Source organism: Apium graveolens, chromosome 10, assembly GCF_009905375.1.
Source record: "Apium graveolens cultivar Ventura chromosome 10, ASM990537v1, whole genome shotgun sequence".
Taxonomy (NCBI): domain Eukaryota; kingdom Viridiplantae; phylum Streptophyta; class Magnoliopsida; order Apiales; family Apiaceae; genus Apium; species Apium graveolens.
Window position 1 is genome coordinate 66,332,957 of NC_133656.1, and position 22,648 is coordinate 66,355,604.

Here is a 22,648-nt window from a genome sequence, read left to right on the forward strand (position 1 = left end):
CTATTTACTGTGATAATCAAAGTGCTATTGCTATGACAGGAAATCCAGTTCAACATTCAATGACAAAGCACATCAGCATTAGGTACCATTTCATAAGGGAACATGTGATGGAAGGTACAGTGGAATTGTATTTTATTCCAACAGATCAACAACTAGCAGATATCTTCACAAAACCACTATGTGAAGCTACTTTTACAAGACTGGTAAATGAACTTGGAATGGTTTCCGGTTCTTTCTCAAAATCTGTTTAGTTTTTGTTCTCATACATCAGACTTTATGATCAGTGTTTACAGATTTTCTTATCCCAATATAATCTGTGCTTAAATTGTAACATATTAAACACTGCTTTTTATCTGATGTGATTCTATAAACTCTGAAAGTGTTTTTGAATGTTCTGTGACTATTCAATCCAATGAGGATTATCTTGTTAGATGCTGACTTAGTAGTCTTTAACAAACTATGTATCCCATTTTGAATTAGTTATTTATGTGGAAATCAATAACACAAGCAAATTCTGATTTTGATATTAGTCAAATTTACTTCATGTATCTTATTACTAAGTCACAAACTAGATTATTGCTTCTTATCTGTCAAATTATGATGTCAGTAAATCTTAAGGATGAACTACATGCTTGATACGCCTCACTTATCTGAAGAAAATAAAAAAAATTAAAATCAGGTACTCCATTGAGATCTAGAGTAATTTATGTGAAAGGGAAGATCCAAGTGCATTGCTGGTATTAAGTTATATGCATTAGAAAAGCAAATTAATTTTTCTTGGTGACTTTTCACATTCTCTGATTACTGGAGAAATATTCTGATAACAACATTAATTCTGATGGCAGTTATAACTCATTTACATTGAGAAGCCCTTGCCAAAAGAATTTCAAAAGATGCATAAAATAAGCACAAAAAATTGAGGTGGACTCTTGCATAACTTTATTCTACGGTATACTTCACAATTCAAGACAGATTTTAAGCATTTTTCGTAGTTATGCCTTATTTCTAAGATATACTGAAGTTTATTAGACTTTAATCTTTATCTGATCATTTACACATACACACACTATCACTCCATATGAATGATGAAAATTACTGTGGTGATTAAGTTGTTTTTGATAAACAGTTAAGTATTATTTGCATAAATTCTGAGGACAAGTTCTGATTATGTTCTGATGATTAAACTCTGAAGAAACCGGTCAGTATTTGTGTGAAGAAATAAAGAAACAGTCATTCACTTTTTGAGTACAAAAGCCATGTTCTGATGACCGTTAAATTCTGATAATAGTCAAGTTCTGATGCAAATCTTGATGCTTGCATGACATTATTTATTTACTTGACTTATTTATGGTATTTACTGTAACAGTTATATTTCTCAGAAAAATAATTAGGTGAGATAAAAACAGTCAAAATCATTTGTTAGTGGGTTGCGTGTTGGATTTGGTATGTGCATGTGTGCAATAATTACTGCATGTTTACCGTGCCCACTATTTATGTTTTGACTGATTACACGTTGCCAAGTATAAAAATTGCCGATTCTAATTCAAAAGAGACGTTACCATGTGCAGAGTATAAATATCAGAGATAAAATATTATACAATCGTTTACCCACTCTTTTACTCTATTCTCTCTCTCTCTCTCTCTCTCTCTCTTATTTTCTTACTCTCTTATTTTCTGACGTTCTCTTACAGGCATTTTATCAAACACTTTGCAAACACAAAATTTTCACTTAATTTTTTAACAGAAATGACACCAAAGGATGTTATTTTTAATGGAGCTAAGTTTGTCCCAAACAACTACTCTGCTATCTTGAACAATGATGAAGCTCCTTCAGAACTTCACTTTGTTCAGGATTTCTTGGCTCATAGTAATAAAATTCTGCTTTCTTTCTTTTCTTGCTGCAATGAGTTGGTTTCCCGAGATTTATTCCTTGGACACCATCCTAACACCATATTAGCCAAATCAATGCTAATTCACCTGAATCCCGGATTAATGCCTGAAATGCAAAAACACTAGAAAGCACATTAAAACACCAACAACTTAAGCACAAATGCACCAATTCAAAACTTAATGGAGCGTTATAAAGTGTCATAAATGCCACTCAACAATTACAAGGCATCTGATATTTATAATTAACCAACCTATCTTGTATATCAATCTAGTAGTTAACATGTCATATACATTCTACATCATCTGTTACATTAAGCTAATTGGATATGCAGGAATGTGCTACTATACTTATTGTACATAAGCTACCCTTTCAACGGATCTTGAAATGATCATCCGTTGAAAGTTACAAAAAATCTTAATTAAGTTCTAAAAGGTATTTTGTTTAAGTTATCATCAAGTACACAATATATCCCTAACAATTATTTTCTAATAAAGACTGTTTTATGAATTGTACTTACGATTTACAAGAAAAGAGAAAGATTTCAAACCATCCAACCCGTATCTCTTTTCAGTTTTACATCCAATAACTCTGTTGGACATAATATTATCCGGACTGATTTGTAAGAGATGTCTCACTTTTGTATCTTTTATTATGGAGGCTTGATCCTCGGCAGTGTAATTTTTCTTTACTTTTAAAATTACCGCCTCAGGCTCATCTCCAAATGTACCAACGAACTTGGTTAGTTTATAAGGACCATCATAAATCCTGTCAAGATACTTAGGATTTGTGGCTTGCAAAAATATAATCATCTTTACCCTCCATGTAGAGTATTCACTCACCTGCAACATGGGAATCCTAATAGATACATATCTACTAGTATTTGTCAAGGTTGTCTGGTTTTGTGTTCATTTTCCAATAATCATGACTATTTTGCTGGATCTTAAATTGTATGTGTGTTAATAGTTAACTCTGATATCAATTGTTAGGCTTTAATTATATTGTTGAAAGGGGGTTGAATATAGTAGGAATAATCGAATCGAGATTCAACACAAAATATGAAGATCAATATTTATTGATGTATAAAAACTGATAAGTAAATATAAACTATGCTCTCAAAGGATGAACAAGTATTATTGAAATTTGCTAGCTAACACGAATAAGAATAATGTTAAGCAACATCTGTAGTGTAAACCTATTCTGCGTTTATATATTACACAGGTACACTATCAATTATAGAGATATGATTTACATGAATAACTTAATTATGGGATATCTAATAATGTGATAGTTGCTTCTGCTGATTTATTAGAACTGGCATATCTTTGCAAATCTTATCTCTTAAAACAGAATAAATCATCTCTGATTTATAGCATAGTATACTCTCACAGCCAACTCATTATGATAAACTCTGATGAATAAATATTGATGATGTCATCTACTGTCAGACTCTAGTGGATGATAAACTCTTATGACGCCCGCAAAGGTTGGCTCAGTTGGTTAAAGAGGGGATAACTATTCTCTTGGTCACAGGTTCGAATCCCATGGGAGGAGAATTTATGATTATGCCTCAGAGCCTGTCGCTTAAATGCGGTGTACCTTGGTTCACGTGGTTTGCTGGCTATTACGTGAACCCGTACGGTTTATTCAGTGCGCACCCAAAGGTAGCGGCTGCGGGTTACCTACGATAAAAAAATAAAAAAAATAAACTCTTATGACTATTTATGTTATACCCTAACAACATCAAATATATCTAACAGTTCGGGGCAGAAATCGGGAAGTAAAATAATCTCTTTTAAGGGATCAGGGTGGGTTCATGGATAGATTTCGGGTTATGGGATCGGGGACAGAGCTAGCCCTCATTCACCTCGAAATGACTCAATGACCATCCCTACTTAGATATCTTTATTTAGTTCTCAAAAATTTCTCAAATATCTAATTCCAATCGGCTACGGAAGTAATAAATGAGATAAAATCCCTGCATTCACTTCAACCAAACCAGTTAAAATAAAATGGTACCCGAGACATATCTTAATATCAAAATAAAATATTATAATATTGTTATTTCAAAATATATCATATAATACATATTATATTTACATTATTAAAAGAATAGATAAAATGTAAATTTTAACCAATATGGTTTTTGTAATTATATTAAAAAAAAATATTTAACCTCTTCCAAAATGAATATATGTTAACTTAAAATATATATATATATAATAAAAATAAAAAGTACCTTAAAAAGTATAGGCTAATAAATGTATATTATAATTATATTATTAAATATCATTATCATTTTGTAACAAACTTATATTGCATGTGGTTAAATATATTTTTTTCTTTGATAATATTCGTACCATTATCACACTGCCACGATCCTCTACTTAAATTTTAGCGTCCACTTGCATGGTAAGTCCTAAATATTGGTCTCAACCATTTTACCTACTCGGGTGAGTTGGTTAATATTTTTAGGGTTAATATTTTTATGCACAATAACATATCTTAAATTCCCGTTCTAGACCATGATGTTGAAGAAATTGTTTCATTAAAAAAAGATAAAAAAAATATCCTCAGCCAAATTAAAAAAATGATGATAATATATAAAATAGATTGTATCCTATTGATCAAATTTCAAAATATCACAATATCTTTCATTATCTAGAAGATATTATATGATAATATTTCAATAAATGCAAGCAATTTAAAACTCCCTATTTAAATACAATGAGACACAAATAAATTTATCTCACGTGAGAAATTAATATATTAACAAAAGATCATAACCATGGCCAATTCCTCTGTGTATGTACTTGGTTTCCTCCTGTGTATATTTGTTTGTTCAACTTCTGAGGCACAGGCAAGTCTATTTTAGGTTGTATATGTTTTTAAAAAATTACTCTTTTATCTGTAATATATCTAAGCTTGATATATATAATTGCTGATAAAAGTTATGCATAAATTATTGATATATAATTTATATATCGAATTATACAATGCAGGAGACATGGTGTATAGCTCAGGGACAAGCTCCAGATGATAAACTTCAAGGCTTCTTAGATTCGACATGCGGACAAAATGATTGTAGTGCTATCCAACCAGGGGGATCATGTTATGACCCAAACACTCTGCAAAATCATGCTTCTTTTGCTCTTGATCTCGTTTTCAGAAAAACAGGAGATTGTAATGCTGATATTGGCACTCCATCTGTTAGTGATCCATCTTTTGGAAATTGTCACTACCCTTGATTTCTAGATTATTTACTAATCTATTAAAATTAAACTAGAGCATAATTTCTAGTTTTAGTTAACAACCAGGTTGGATCTTTTGTTTCTTAATAAATAATTATTGTAAAATTTATTGTTAAAAATATTTAATATTTTATTATTTAAGATTCTGATGCCGTTAGTAACATGTTAAATTAAATATTTGTATTATTTATTCTAAAAACACAACCAAAATATATTATGATACACTATTTTATTAATATATGTTCATTTAAAATTATGTATATAATAATAATAATAATAATAATAATAATAAAATAATAAAGATGATGCAATACATGAGTTATGTGTTTGTATTATAAAATTTGAAATATTAAAATTTGATGGTTGCTCGATTGAGCCTCATATTTTAATTCTATTCAAATTTAAAATAAACATGTAACAACGAATCACTAAATTTTGATATGTCCACCGTTGATCAATCCCTCTTGAATCTATTTATTTGTATATGTCTAAGGTTGATTAATTTGTATATGTATCCAAATTAATTGTCATCCATGCTTTGACCTATTTATTAATTTGCCATTTTGAATTGTATTTAACAGTTTAATTAATTAAAATTTAATCAATGATCTAGATTATGGTTTTTTATGTATAACAAGTGTGTCCCTACAATCTTATCCTAAGTCAAGAGAGAACTCTCATATATATATATATATGGAGAAAACATGAATTTTATTGTGAATTATCATCATATAGTAAAATTTTATTTTAAAAAAAATCGATTTCATTGTAAATTAATTTTGGATAAGTGTGATGTTACAACAAAAACACTTTGAAAGATTTCATTAATTTTCAATATTTTTTAAATAAAAATTGTGGATTTTCGTTTTGAATTTGGTAATTTAAATTTGTAAATATATATGATAAAAATATCGGTAATAGGCTAAAAAAGTATCTAAAAAGATCTAATTTGGATATTTGTGCCATGTATTTAAAATAAATACGTGTATTATATAATTATATAATCTCTACTAAAGAGAGTTCTCTCAAGATTGCTACTCATATGCACACACGTAAAAAAACTATATATCTACTATATTATCTTCTTTGTATTGTTTTATTTGATGCATATTTTTAACAAAAAACAACTCGTAATATATCAATTGTGACACTCTTGTACCTTATGATTAAATAATTTAATATATATATATGTTAGGTCACACAACACTGAAGAAGGGGTTGAATACAGTGTAGAATACAATCAAATCGATTTAAAGCACAAGTAACAGAAAACAGATGTATTCGATATAATAAACTCTGTTACAATGGAACTGTTCTCTCTCAGTGATGAACAAATATCACGAGAGCTGCTAGGTTACAATATATGATCTTCTCGATGATCGTAACTCTTATAGAGTAAACCTATGTCTCTGTTTATATAGACACACAGTTACAAGATAACTTCTAGTTGATATGGAATATAATTCTGTCTTCTAAAATATATCAACCAGATATCTTATATAATTCTTCTAGTCCTCGAACTCTTTCCATGCATATCTTATTCCGTATTAGTTTCGATCTTCTTTCCTGTAAATCAGCTTCCTGCCTTAACTGTTAGTCCTCTAGTACTTAAGTTCTGATATCCATCTTCTGATAATCTAAATCCCGATATCCTTAAGTCCTGACTTCCAGTAAGTCCTAATTTCAGTAAGAACTGATATTTCCTGTTAGTTAAGATCTGAAAACTAAACATGAAACATATTAGACATGATATCCCAAATATATCCAACAATCTCCCCCAACTTGTAAATTATGCAAGAATATACAAGTTAATAGATTTGATGATGTCAAAAACACTTAAGTTCAAATGCAATAAGAGTTTAATAAGACTATAAATTATAACTTACAAAACATCCAGCTTTACCAACATCACTGAATCAATCTGAATCCATAATGATTCTTAACAAAATCGTTTATCAGATTATCTTCAGCTTTCTTCAGAACTTCAGCTAACTGTGCTTTGACCTGCATCAGTTCTTCTTCTTTATTGTCACCAATTTGATAAATGGCTGTTCTGAGAGCTTGAATGGATGTTCTTTCAAGTCCATCACCAAGTCTGATAACCTTAGGATGTGAAAAGTTTTCATTATAATATAAGTATCTTCCTTTCAGAATAACTTCCACCTTAGCAGAATTCTTCAGCATAGAAATTTCTCTTCCATCACCTTCAGTAATCATTGGACTGTAATGAGAAGTCTTTGTACCAGAGATTCTGAATAGATCTCTTATAGCCTTCAAAATATATTCTGACCATCTTCTTGTAACATCAGATTTTACTTTCAAAAAATAATGAATATGTTGAAGTTCTCTGATAAACTTCTTTAATATATCAGAATCAGCTAATCTGTAAGTCCTTCCATTATTGAGAAATAAGATTAATTTCTCTTTTAGATTCTCCTTATCATGAGCATCTATCACAACTTGAGCAGACAACACCTTGTCAAGGTGCCTTTGTTTGATTTATTCATATGGTTTTTCTGTCAATATGAAAGGATCTCCTAGAGTAACCTCTACTCCTGTTTGAATCTTCTCTTCATCAGAACCTAATCTAGCTCTATCTCTAGGTTGCTTGGCCTTCAACCCAAATGTAGCAACTTGATTAATCATGAGATTGGATTTTGGTTCAACTGGAGTAGCTTTCTTCCATAACAGCTTCTTCTTATCAGCAATTGTCAATTTATTCAAATCAACTTGAACATTGTCAGCAGTTGATGTCTTGATAGCTTGATCAGAATTTTCTGTTTCTTCTGTACCTTCCTGTCCTTTATTCTGAACAACAACTTGAGTAGTGTCAGAGGTTGTTTTAGAATCTTCACTTGGTTGTTTTAGAATCTTTACTTATCTTTCTTCTTTCCAGAATTTGAACAGTTTCATCTTCAACAAGATTATCATCAGATACTTGAACCATTTTACACACTGGTTTCATCAGATCTTGATAAGTTTTCAAGTCCAGTGGCTTGGTTGGTTCATCAATTTTTCCTTTCCCTTTGTCTTTGGGATTACTCTCAGTCTGTGATCTAGTTCTGAACTTTGAAGTTTCAGAATTTGACTTTTCCTTGATCAAAATGCCTTTTTCCTTAGGCCTTGGAGGTTTCTTTGCATCATAAGCTTTAGACTTAGGATTTGTCTTTTCAGCAGCAAATCTAGCTTCTTCCTTCTTGAGAGTTGTTTAAATCCATTCCTGGATTGTGTTTCAGAAATAATCTTCTTGCTATCTCCTCATCAAGTGTCTGGATTTTAGGATCTTTGTAATACACAGTAGTTTGCTTCCCTTTTAACTTCAGAGTTTATAAGAACTTCTGAGAGTCTTCAGATCCTGACTGAATCAGAATATCAGAACTTGACATCAGACTTTGCTTATCACCACTTGACATCAATCTTTGAGTATTCACAGCATCAGAACTTGACTTGTTCTGAATAGAAGATTTTCCTTGAACTTTTCTTTGACCTATGCTCTTTTCAGAGTTTCCCTGGTCATCACCTTTATCATCTTTTTTCTTCAGTTCTTGAGTAGGTGAGCATTTGGACTTAACTACATTTTCCCCCTTTTTGGCATCATCAGGAAGTAAGAGAGAAAGAAGAAGTTCAACTGAAGATTGGATTTCATCCAATTGAGCATTCCGGAGAAGCTTGATTAACCAGAACCTCAGCAATTTGGGCCTGTTGTTTTTCTTGAGTTTTCTCAATGGCTGCAACTTTTTCAGAAATAGGTCTGATATACCTGTTTTTGTCAAGCTTGAGCACCTGATCGAGCTTATCAGCTTGTTCTCTGAGTGTATCAACCTTTTCATGCGTAGCAGTATGTAGACCATGAAGATGTTTTGTAGACAGAGCTGTGATCTTGAGTTGTGTCTTGAGATCATCATTTGTGAGCAACTCATCAGCTTTTGCAATATGCACTGTCAGAATTTTATTACATGGAATAAAATCTGATTCATTCCACTTCTTGGTCTACTCAACACCTCTGTGAGTATTCTCCCAAGGAATAGGTGCTTCCTTTTCAACAAATTTCTTCACCAATTCTTCCTTGCCCAGAATAGGTAATGGAGTCTCAGCAGAAACACTGTCATCAGAACTTGAGGAAGACTCATTCTGTTCTGAGAGCTCAACAGTGTGTGAAGAAACTGGAGATTCAAGAATTACATCATCTAAATTCTGATCAGCAGAATTTATCTCCAGAGCTGGTGTCTTTGATGTAGATGGAGCTTCCAGATAAAGAACTTCAGGTGTATTCAAATTATGAATATTTATTTCAGAAATATCAGTTTGTTCTTTAGCATCATCTGTAGCTTTAATAGGAGAGATATGAGGGGTAAAAACTGTGTCATTATCAGTGTCTTTGGCTTTAGCTGGAAGGGCTGCAATAATAATTGGTTCTTGTGAGATCAGAGATTCCTGATCTCCATCCACAGCTTCTTCAGTATCTTCTGATATAGCCTTAGCCAAATACCTCCTTGCCTTCATTTTCTTCAATCTCCTTGCCAAAGAAGGAGTTGCTTCAGCAGCATCAGAATTGACAAATTTCCTTTTCAAAGTATCAGAACTTTGAGCTGTTTTTTCTTTCTGAGAAGTAACATTCTCAGCTTCAATTATCACAGATTCAGATGCATGAACTCGTGCTTCAAATGTTTCCTCTTCACTCTCAGACTCATCTCTGAGAATCATCTTCCTTCTATTTTGTAGAGGTTGAGGAACATATTTTGTTCTCTTAGAAGGTTTGGAAGATGAAGGTCTGGTTGTTTGTGCTGATGGTTGAGAAGTCTGAGGTGTTTGTGTAGAGGTGGTAGGTGCTGATGGTTGAGGCTCTGATGGTTGGACATCAGGATATAATGCAGTGTATTTCACTGGATCATAGATTATTAAGGCTTGTTTGTCAGATAAAGGTATTTGGAGGGGTCTCAACACAGCCTTCTTATTATCAGTAGATAATAAGTCATTAAAAGCTCTTTTGGATAGTTTGAATGATGGAAGTAATTCATGAACTACTTGGGGCTTATTATCACAACAAAAGCTATAAATAAGCTGACAGAATCTAGCAAAATAGACAGTATTTCTATCTTCTGTCATCCTATCCCCAATGAAACCTAAAACAACACTTCCATAATCAAAATTAGTTTGATTAATGAGAGCATACCCGATTTGTTGACTCAAGATGGGGATGGAATCAAAATTAGAACATTTGTTTGCAAAAGCCTTGGTGATGCAGTCAAAGAAGAAACTCCATTCCCTTCTTATGTAAGGTCTCTTCAATTGACCCAGCTTGGCCAATGTCCTTTCATACCCCAGAATGGCCATCATATTTTGAAGAAATGGCTTCTCAATAGTGGAATAAGCACAGTTCTCAGGCAGTTGCAGTGCTTGGCGTACTGTAGCCAAAGTTACGACATGCTCGTCCTCCCCTGATGAAAAAATTATACTTGGGGACCCTTGAGCACCACCATCATCATATACTCCACTTCTCCAGAACTCCAGCACTTGAGTTCCAGAGACTGCATCAGGTTGGGTTAGAGCGTACCCAATATCAAAATTAGTGAGAAAATCCTGAATGAAGTGAAGTTTCGATGGAGCTTCAGCCTTGCTAAGAATGGTGGAGTAGTTGTTAGGAACAAACTTAGCTCCATTGAAAATCACGTCTTTGGGTGCCATCTCTGTAAGAAATTAAGTGAGACAGAGAGTGTTTGCAAAGTGTTTGATAAAAGTCCTGAAAGAAGACCGCTTCAGAGAATATTAGAGAAAGAGAGAATAAGAGAGATGAAAAATAGAAAAGTAAATAAAAGATTAGAAAATCTTTTCACTCCCATATATATACTATCTTCACTTAACAGTTATATTTTTGAAGCATGGGATACACTTTACACCTGGCAACGCATGAACAGTCAATAAAAAGTTAAAACAGGAGTTAATGGGCACGTAAAATAGGCAATAATTATCGTGCACATGCAGTTATTCAAAACCAACACGTTAACCACTAACCCATAATGATTATGACTATTTTTATCTCACCCAATTTTATTCTAATTTAAATATGACTGTTTCAGATTTTACCACAAATAAGTCAAGTAAAGAAAAATGTCACGTAAGCATCAAAAATTTCATCAGGATTTAATATCAGAACTTAAATTATATCAGATTTTAACAGTCATCAGAACATGGCTTCTGTACTCAAAAAGTGAATATCTTTTTCTGTGATTCTTCATACAAATACTGACTTGTTTTCTTCAGAGTTTAATCATCAGAACTTCCATCAGAATTTGTCCTCAGAATTTATGCAAATGACACTTAACTGTATATCAAAAACAACTTAATCACAACAGTAATTTTCATCATTCATATGGAGTGAAAGTGTGTGCATTCGGCAAAATATCAGATAGAGATTAAAGTCTGATCAACTTCTGTACATCTTAGAAATAAGGCATAACTCAAAAAAATGCTTAAAATCTGTCATCAGTCATGATGTCTACTATAAAACAAATTTATGCAAGGTCCACCTCAACTGTTTGTGCTCATTTTATGCATCTTTTGAAATTTCTTTTTACAGTGGCTTCTCACTGTAAGTGAGTCACGACTGCTTATCATAATTTATGTTGTCATCAGAGTATTTCTCCAGTAATCATAGAGTGTGAAAAGTCACCAAGAAAAATAGTTGCTTTTCTAATGCATTTTACTTAATACCAGCAATGCACTTGGGTCTTCCCTTCCACATTTTTACTCTAGATCTCAAAGGAGTACCTGACTTTTATTCTTTTCTTTTCTTTTCTTTTGATAAGTGAGGCTTATCAGTACTTAGTTCATTCTTAAAATTTACTGACATCAGAATTTGACAGATAAGAAACAAGAATCTAGTTTGTGACTTAGTAATAAGATACACAAAATAAACTTGACTAAGCTCAATATCAGAATCTGCTTGTGTTAATGAGTTTCCACATAAACAACTAATTCAAACATGGGATTTCTAGTATGTTAAAGACTACTAGGTCAGCATCTAGCACTGTTATCCTCATTGGTTTGAATAGTCACAAAATATTCAAAACACTTATTAGAGTATATAAATCCATATCAGATAACAATCAGCATTTAAAGAATTTTCAAATTACGCACATATTACATATAGATAATATAGTCTATAAACACTGATCATAAAGTCTGATGCATGAGAACAAAAACTAAGCAGATTTAGAGAAAGAACCTGAAATCATTCCAAGTTCATTTACCAATCTTATAAAAGTAGCTTCACATATTGGTTTTGTGAAGATATCTGCTAGATGTTGATTTGTTGGAACAAAATGCAATTCCACTGTACCTTCATCCACATGTTCCCTTATGAAATGGTACATAATGCTGATGTGCTTTGTCATTGAGTGTTGAACTTGATTACCTGTCATAGCAATAGCACTTTGATTATCACAGTAAATAGGGATTTTAGAAAATTCTAACTTATAATCCAGTGACTGATTCTTCATCCAACGAATCTGTGCATAACAGCTTCCTGCAGTAATATATTCTACTTCTGCAGTTGATGTGGAGATTGACTTTTATTTCTTGCTAAACCAAAAAACCAATCTGCCTCCAAGAAATTGGCAGCTTCCATTAGTGCTTTTCCTGTCTATTTTGCATCCTGCAAAATCTGCATCTGAGTAACCAATTAGCTTAAAATCTGATTCCCTAGGATACCACAATCCTAGATCAACTATACCCTTAAGGTACTTGAAAATTCTTTTCACAGCAAATAAGTGAGGTTCTCTTGGATCATCCTGAAATCTTGCACAAAGACAGGTAGCATACATGATATCAGATCTACTTGCAGTTAGATAGAGTAATGAGTCAATCATACCTCTGTAGTTAGTAATATCTACTGATTTACCAGTATCCTTATCTAACTTGGTTGCAGTGGCCATGGGAGTGGATGCAGTTGAACAATCTTGTATTCCAAATTTCTTCAGTAAATTTCTGGTATACTTGGATTGACAGATAAAAGTGCCTTCTTCAGTTTGCTTGACTTGAAGGCCCATAAAATAGCTGAGTTCTCCCATCATATACTAATTTGATATCTTGATTGTATTAGCTTTGCAAACTTCTCACACAGTTTGGAATTAGTAGAACCAAATATCATCAACATATATATGTACCAAAAGTAAGTCTTTTCCATGGTTGAGGTAGAATAAGGTCTTGTCAATTGTGCCTCTGTGAAATCTACTTTCCAGAAGGAATTGAGCTAAAGTCTCATACCATGCTCTTGGAGCTTGCTTAAGGCCATAAAGTGCTTTGTCAAGCTTGTAGACATAATTGGGAAATTTAGGATCTACAAAGCCTGGAGGTTGTTCAACATATACCTCTTCTTCCAATTCTCCATTGAGAAAAGCACTTTTCACATCCATTTGAAAGACTTTAAACTTCTTGTGAGCAACATAAGCTAAAAAGATCCTTATGGCTTCTAATCTAGCAACTGGTGTAAATGTTTCATCATAATCAATACCCTCCTGTTGAGAGTAGCCTTTAGCAACCAGTCTTGCTTTATTCCTTGTAATTATGCCATCACTATCAGTTTTATTTCTGAACACCCATTTTGTACCAACAACTGATCTATTCCTTGATCTTGGCACTAGGGTCCAGACTTTATTTCTTTCAAATTTATTTAACTCTTCATGCATTGCTTGCACCCCACCAGCATCTTGAAGAGCTTCTTCCACTTTCTTTGGTTCAGTCTGAGATAGAAAAGAATGATAGAGACATTTATTTGAAGTTGCAGTTCTAGTTCTGACACCTGCTTCAGAATCTCCAATGATTAAATCAGGTGTATATGCTTTAGTCCATGTAACACCCCCAAATCCGGGGTCGGGGATCCGGGTTGTCACGGTCTTTCTTTCCACAATATCACTTCACTTAATTAATAATAAATAACCTCATGCCGTGACCCCATACTAACACACACCACAACCCGTTATAGTCTCAGAGATGAAATTGAAATAAGTACAAGTCTTTGAATCCACCATTTAAAAGTTATTACAACCCAAAATGATTACTTGATAAATTTACAGTTAATTGCCATTATCTGCCACAAGTTATAATTATACATAATTTGATTCTCAAAAGTAGATGGTCTGAACTACAATGGATCTACCTCTGCAGCTATAGCAGCTACAACATCATCGGGAAGACGCGGGACGCTTCCCACGCGCTTGCGCTGGGTCTGCTGGAGTCTGGCCATCTCTCCTAACTGTTGTTGTGTGATGAAGAAATAAAGCAAGAGTGAGCCTTACAGCTCACAAGATAATACATAGTGATAACAATAATATAAGTATCTAAATGGATACTTACTAGAATCTTTATCGTGTGTAAGATAATTACTTACTAGATATAAGTAAAAACAAGGAATGAAGTTACCAATACTTCACTACACTTATATCATTTATAAAGCTACTTGAACTACCACCGTTCAAAGTATTATAAGTTTTTTAAAAAAAAACATCCCATAGATGAGACCACAAGTTAAGACTTGAATAGATTCAATCTTTGAAATATTATTGAATGAAAAAAAATTACGAGATACTTTATTTAGTCCCGATATATATATATCCACATATATATCTCTTTAAACATTTCCTGGAACCTCTGTTATGTAAAGTATGAACAGAGTTTGAAACATCCAATGAATTTTGGAAAGGAAAAGAATTTTGGCATAAACCAGATATCTTGCTGATCAGGCAAAGATACCAATAAGTAACCTTTTCTACTAGTAGATGGATGAATCCCCCACCGGTCATCACCCTGGCCACATAAGGACCTTGTGCTGGACCGCCACCCGGCCTCTTACGCGTTGATGGACTGCCACCCAGCCACTTACACTTTCATAGACCGTATCCCGGCCTGTCGCTTATGCCAACTCAATTAGATGGGCTTAGTTCCCGAACATTGGGCAAGTAATCAATTCATTTACCAAAACTGCAACCTCGTTGCGAATATAAAATACACCACAGAGCCGGATTCCCCATGTTTTGAGCGAGTATTTAAATCCCCTTAAAAAAGGAAGATCTTAAATATAAAAATGAGTTTTGGGATCCGCTCTGACTTTAAAAATCATTTTGAAGACTCGAAAACACTTTATAGAGTGTTTGGAGTAAAGCTGATTTAATGAAGTAAATCAGTCCCCAGAATATTTAGAAAATGACTGAATATTATTATTTAAATAATATTCCCATAAAGAATAATCTTTATAAAAATAATTGAAGTAGAAGTATTAAAACTTATACTTGAAACGAGTATTAAATAACCAAAGATATACTTATATGAAAGTATTATCTTTATTTGAATAATCGAAAATAAGTTTGATTATTGACACCTTATTCTTTAATAAAATAAAGAATATACCTCAGCAAATAATCGGAGTCATAGATCCTCAAATGAATATTCAAATAATATTTATTAAATAATATAAACTGAGTCATAAGCCTTCGAATGAATATTCAAATAATATTCAATAAATAATATAAAAGAGTCATAAGCCCTCGAATGAATATTCAAATAATATTCAATAAATAATATAAAAGAGTCATAAGCCCTCGAATGAATATTCAAATAATATTCAAATAAATAAATAAAAGGAGTCATACGCCTTCGAATAATATTCGAAATAATATTCAATAATAAAATAAAGTTAAAGTTATCGAATAAACCTTATTCGATTAATAGTTTGGAAAACTATAACCATATATATATATAAATATATATATATATATATATATATATCCATATCCATATATACAAAATCTACTCGGGATCCTCGACTCCCGGTTTTAGAAAATATTTTCACCTTTGGGTCCCTATACTAAGGGTATATGCAAGTTACCGCTATTCTCTAGCATAGGTATTATCAACTGAACCAACAGGTATATATTTCAAGAATATGAAACAGGCATGCATATATACCATATCACATGCTACAATATATCGCAAGAATTTGCTAAATAACCAATATGCATTTATCGCAAGATCATGCATATACAAATGTATACATCACAACAACAGTATAACGGATAGAATACTTGCCTGAGCGACTTGGGGTGATAAAAGGCTCGGGACGAGTCTGGTAACCTATAAACAACAAGTAAGTTGGAATTAAACCAAAATCACTTGTAAATCTATACTTTAACTAACTTAGACTCTAACGCTTGTTTTGCGCTCACTGATTCGCTTAAGTCACTCGGGTACCCTCGGCTCCACCATTTTTAATAATTTAACCTTTACGAGTTTTAAAGCGATTCCTTCGCGAGTGTCTTACCAACTGCCTAACACACTTACCATAAATGTTTCATACATTAATTAACCCTTTTTGGTCTTTAACCTATGTTTCAAAGTAAGGCGAGGTGAAAAGTTTCGTTCGCGAAACACCGTTACTTGAAACGGTCGTTTCTCCTAAACCGTGCATCGGAATCGAACAAACTACATATCAAAACGAAGCTCGTAACATGAGCTATCTAAACATGGCAGTGGTCATAATCTAGCAGGGGGTTCTCGGGTCCTAATGCTATGCACAAAAACAGTCCAAAGAAAATCGGACGTTACGACGGCTATGTTTACGCGATTTCCAATATTTTAAACCATTCAAAACCATTCCAAATCAACCTCAAATCCAACATACAACCAACATCCATCCTCATCACATCATAACAACCCCAACCAATTCAATTTAATCATTCATACTTATGCCTAAGCTTAACTTTAATCATACTTAAGTTCTTTTAATCAAAACAACAACATTTACCAATCCAACAACATCCCAAAACTCACTAATCTCTACATACACAACCATCAAGCCTCTCATGAACTAAAATACTCATATTATGCTCTTAACATTCAATAACAAAGCTTGGTTAAGAGATTATACCTTCCTTGAAGCTTTTTAACACAACACAAGAGCTTTGAATGCCTAAAGAACCTTGATCCTTGCTTGTATAACCTTAATCTTTCATAAAAATTCAAGAAAACTAAAGTTATTTCTTGAAGGTTACTATTCACCATCTTCTTCCTTGATTTATAGAAAAAGATTGGCTTGGAATTAGAAGCTTAAACTTATAGGAAGTATGTAACTATCCATGGGGAAGCTTAGATAATTACCTTGCTAAATAGTAAGTGGTGGAGCTTGGATCTTCAAATTTTAAGAAAGAAGCCGAGAGTTAGCTTGGGAAGAAAGAGATTTTTGTGTTTTGTTTGATGAAAATGAAATGATTTGCTTGGTTGGTTGATTTTTGTGTTTTTTTTGGTTAATGACTTAATTAACCTTGATTTTGTGTGGTTATAATTCAACCACACTTCCTTCCCTTCTATGTCATGCTTGTGTCATCCTCATGATGTCATCCTCCCCTCCTTGTCCTCTTCTCATTGGTTGGGTGACATCATCCTCTCTAATCCCTTTGATTAACTTCCTAATTGTTTGCCTAATGACCGCTGATCTGTTATACGGTTCGCTTAACTTTCGTTTTCGTTTATCGTTTGAGGGATCATACTCGGGATCTTATTACTTAGGTTCCCTTATCCTTTCTCAATACATTATATTCCTTTTTATGATCCTCTCTTATAATCCTTTAATTTAAATCCTTTTTATCCTGTTACCTTTTTCTCAATTCTTTCCGTATCTAGTGGATTTCCGGGAAAAATCAAAGTGTTCGGATTTGGATTCTGACGATCTTTACATACACTTATATCCCATATAAAGTACTAATAAAATCTCAGAATATCCATATCAGAACCCCTACATAGTGTGTCATGAAAAGTTTTCTCATTCAGCAAAAACACTATTCATAAGGGTTTCAAAAATTACCCAAAAATTGGGGTTATTACAATCTCCCCTCCTTAAAAGGATTCCGTCCCGGAATCAGATAGAAATGAATAGGGATACTTTCTTAGTATTGCACTTTCTAACTCTCAAGTCAATTTTCCCACATTGTGGTTCTACCATCAAACTCTTACTAGTTTGATAACCCTTCTCCTAAGCACTCGTTCCTTCTTAATCTATACCCTTCCTGGTTGGTCCATATAGGTTACGTCTGGTTGCATGTCTATGCGCTCATATGCCCCTATTTGACTGGCATCCGAATTACACTTCCTTAACATTGATACGTGGAACACGTTATGAACTTGCTACAGGTTCGGGGGTAGGGCTAGCTCATATGCTAACTTCCCAACATCTTAATATATCCAAGGGTCCAACAAATTGTAGACTTAGCTTTCCTTCCTTTCCGAATCTCATCAATCCTTTCCAAGGGTTTCCAAGGGGATACCTCTAACAACACTAGGTCCCCTACTTCCTATTCTTTGTCCTTCCGTGTCAAATCAACATACTTCTTATATCCATCTTGGGTTACTACCAGCCGTCCTCTGATTAGATCTATTATATCCTTGATCCTTTGGACTACTGCGGGTCCGAGCATCTTGCGCTCTACAACTTCATCCTAACATAAGGGAGATCGACATTGTCTTCCCTCAAGGATCTCATAAGGCGATATCTCAATACTGACATATGATCTATTGTCGTAAGAAAACTCAATCCGCGTTATGTGATCATTCCAATTTCTTTCAAGTCTATTGCACAGACTCTCATTATAGCTTCTAGCATTATAGCTTTTGCTTCTTAATACCCATTCTTTTCCAGTTCGTAATCGCTATTACCTTCCGTTCCTAATATTATACTGGTTATACTTTTGCTCGCTAGCGTTCTATAACCTTTTAATAACCACGTCAACCTTAGTATTACGAATGTGTTTCCATTCCGAATGCTACCACAACTTTATTACTCTTTTTTTTCAGCTGTTTCTATTTCCCAAAGTTGATCAATCATATAGAAGTAAAGGAATTTATTGAGAGATCACTATGATCATGAACACTTGTTATATCGCATAGTTAGTACAGAAGGTGGCCAGCCTTTAGTACTTGACAAGCAATTAAACAATAGATGGTATCCTACTAGGCTTCTATCACACAGATAGATAGTCATTCGGCAATACCTCCCCTTTCTGGAAGGGTTGTTCTTCTCAGCTTACATGAAATGAAAAGAAGAGAAAAGAACGAATTGAAGAGAATTGTATATATGAAAAATATACTGCCACAAAATATCTGGCTTGGAACTTACCTCTGAACTATAGAGGTTTGTCATAGGAGAACAAAACATAAACGTATTTATATCAGCATCAAGTATTATAGCATCGTATTTCCCATGCCTAAATATTTTCGCCATTCCGTCCATCATTCTATGGACCCATGCTCTTCCTCGAGCTTATACATAATCACCTTTGAAACTCCTTCGACATCGAAAATCGAATCTGGGACCTCCTTCTATATATCACCGTTACTCGGATTCTATGCTTGCACTGCAACCTTCCTCGTATAGTAATACGACTCTCTATTGATAAGAAAGAATAAATATTCAATAGGTAGATACTCTACTTAATTAGTCTATCAATGATAACTTATACACTACCACGACCCGATTAGGGGTACTCAATCTCAACACCCATTCCAATACAACTCTCACGGTTGTAATCAGCTCATTACTTGCAGAATCATTGCTGCCTTACTATGGTCCACCACTGACCTACTGTAGTCATTCATTTTCCATGAAGTCTTAATAGCTAACCATACGGAGTCCATACATCTCGTATCTAATTCTCTTAAGGAGTTAACATAACCACCAATCACAATTCATGAAGAACACTCCAAACTCTGACGTACTTTCATGACATGAAGCAGATAAAAGTGCAGAAGAGTTTCAATCAAAGCAACGATAGCAGGTTAATACCATTCTTAATCATATGCCTTAAATAGAAGACTTAACTCAAAAGTTCGTTTAGTCCTTTTTGAAACATGGTCCTGGCTTATCTCAAGATAGGACCTTCTAAGATAGATAGCCCATTCATGGCGATTACACGAATTAAACCTTTACCAACTACTATTACGGTTGGGTATTGCACAGTCATCAGAAGGAATGTCAATCTTCCAAACCATAATTCAACCTTCACATTTTTAACCATCATCACTGTATTCTTTTGGCACACGCGCCTATAATTATCCACTTACCTTTAAAGTGTCGGCCACCTCTTTGGCCTTTCCCGATAGTAAAATTTCCTTACAGTCAATGTCATTTTCACCACCTCCAAATAAATTTTCTACCTTATTTCCGATCACTGCTTGAGTGAAGATGTTTTCCTTAAAATCAGATGGGAAAAAAAATATCACCATTTTTTTTCCATAAGTTATTGCCTCAGTCTTTAGAGGCTAATCACTGTCAAGACTGACTCTCAATCATACTTAGGACATTTTTTTTTCTTAAGTCCTAATTACCCTGAACAATTTCGACCATTACTGGTTCGATTCATAATTTCTCGTGGTTTAACACGTGCCCCACTTGGCATCATTATAATTACGTCATTTTTCTTTTATCAACATTTTTATTCTTGAGAATTTTGAATATTACCTTTCTCCTTGTAAAACCTCTAAGGTTATCCTTCAATCGTTCCTCCTGTATTCCCTAGATACAGGGCATATCAAAATACCATTCACTATTACTAGAACCATTGTCTATATACTTCTGAAAAAATTCTCCACTGATCCTTAAAGGTTGTTGTTACCTTAACCCTTTCCAATTCATCCTGTCAAAACTCATACTGTCCCTATTAAGGGTGAAATGCCAACCTTTATGCATTCCTCTAGGATTCATTTTAAGTTACCGATGTTCTATCCTTAATTCCACCTTTAAAAGGTACCTGCATCCTTCCATGGATAAATCAAGTCATATATCCCTGATAAGGGTGTCTTATTCAATCATTCCCACCTTGATAGTATATGTCTAATTCCACCATAACATCTGTATTCAAAATGGGGTCAATCAATATGGCCTCCAAAAGATAGCAACGGTTATCCGCTTGTCTTGCCTAATTTGGTAACGATAACAAGGATGTTCTGGAAGATATTGGTCGTGTTCAACGTGAACCTCTTCTTAATAATTCCTTATTTACTTTCGTTGTTTATCTCAACAGTCACCTCAATGTTGGGATATCTCTCATACCTGGCGCCTCCCTTTCTGGGTATCGAGCCACCGGTCTTACATTTAACATTATTGAAGGTCACTTCCTTCATCCAACTTTCCTACTTTCTTACTTTCTTGTCTCCTTAGTCTATCCAAGTCTTATTATTTATCCTTCGAACTATCTAAAGGTTTCCTCGAATCCTCCCAACTTACAGGGGATAAAATATATGTATCTCTTACACCTTCAACCATCTATTTTAACTCATGGTGAATCACCCTCATCCTGACGATTACATACTTTTCTATTTCTATTGCTACGAGTCTTTAGGGTTTCCTCATACCCAACTCCCTTATCATACCTCAACTCTATTGCCCTCGTATTCCTTTCCACTTCAGTTTCTTTTTTTATTTTCCTTTCTCTTATCAGTTTTTTTTTTGAACCAACACAACATAAGCATTGATTTCAAACATCCCATCATTCTGGATTCGTGTCCTCAGAACGAATCTTGATAACTTTTACAACTTAGATTCATAATTTATCATACTCGTCTGCCTTTGTTCTGGCTCTAAAGCTTTTATACTATCTCCTTATCTTTGGGAATTACTTTCCCGAAAACAATTGACTAAACTTAAATCAGTTTATTATAATCTCTTGCTCCGTGCCTTCCTTGGCCTTTCACCGGCGGGTGGTCTCTCTCTTAGGAGGGTAAGTGATAAAAACAGTCTTTTATGATTCGTCAATCATTTAGAATCTCAAATGATTCCTATATTTCCTTTAGCCAGGCTCTTGCCTTGACTGGGTCAGCTTGTTCCTTGGAACTCTGAGAGCTTAGCGATTTAAAGGTCCTGAAAGAATTTCCCACCGCACTGTCTCCTCAGGGTGGTGGTTGGGGATAATAGTCTAAGTTCTCTTTAGACAGGTCCATAAATTGCCGTATATGGGTACCATCTCGGGTCTCCTTTCCTTACTCGACTTTTGTTTCCTCAGTCTAAATATTTCTTCCTACTCCCCATAATTGGAGTCATCTTTTAATTTAAAATCTTCATTTTCCACTTTATTATATTCCGGGTTCTTTATATCTTAATTGCGACCTCCCTGATTATCACGTTCAAGGTTTGCCCTTAATCTTATTCCTTGTGGGGGCATATTACTTGGAAAATTTTGAGAATCTCCGGATATTTGTCTTACTTACATTGCTTAAGTCTTCCCCTCGTTTAGTCCTTGCACGATTGCAAATTATGAATTCTTAAGTTCGATAAACTTCATGACACTCTCTTAAGTGTTAATAGATCAATTAACAATGTGATTTATCACAATCAAACTGATATGAACTGAAATTAACGAATATATACATAACCATTTGTTCGAGGGTACAACAACTGAACATATTAAAGAGGATTACATCATATGAACTTATCGCTCCTATCCCAAAAGTACTACCATAGATAGTCATC

The 22,648-nt window shown here is 33.8% G+C and overlaps 1 protein-coding gene across 1 annotated transcript; it reads left to right on the forward strand.

Annotated features, from left to right (window-relative positions):
* The first annotated feature begins 4,676 nt into the window (after positions 1-4,676).
* Positions 4,677-5,136, forward strand: LOC141690637 (major pollen allergen Ole e 10-like). Its single transcript, XM_074495418.1, has 2 exons — positions 4,677-4,748; positions 4,891-5,136. Exons 1-2 carry the CDS (start codon positions 4,677-4,679, stop codon positions 5,134-5,136), a joined length of 318 nt encoding a protein of 105 aa, XP_074351519.1.
* The last annotated feature ends 17,512 nt before the right edge of the window (positions 5,137-22,648 follow it).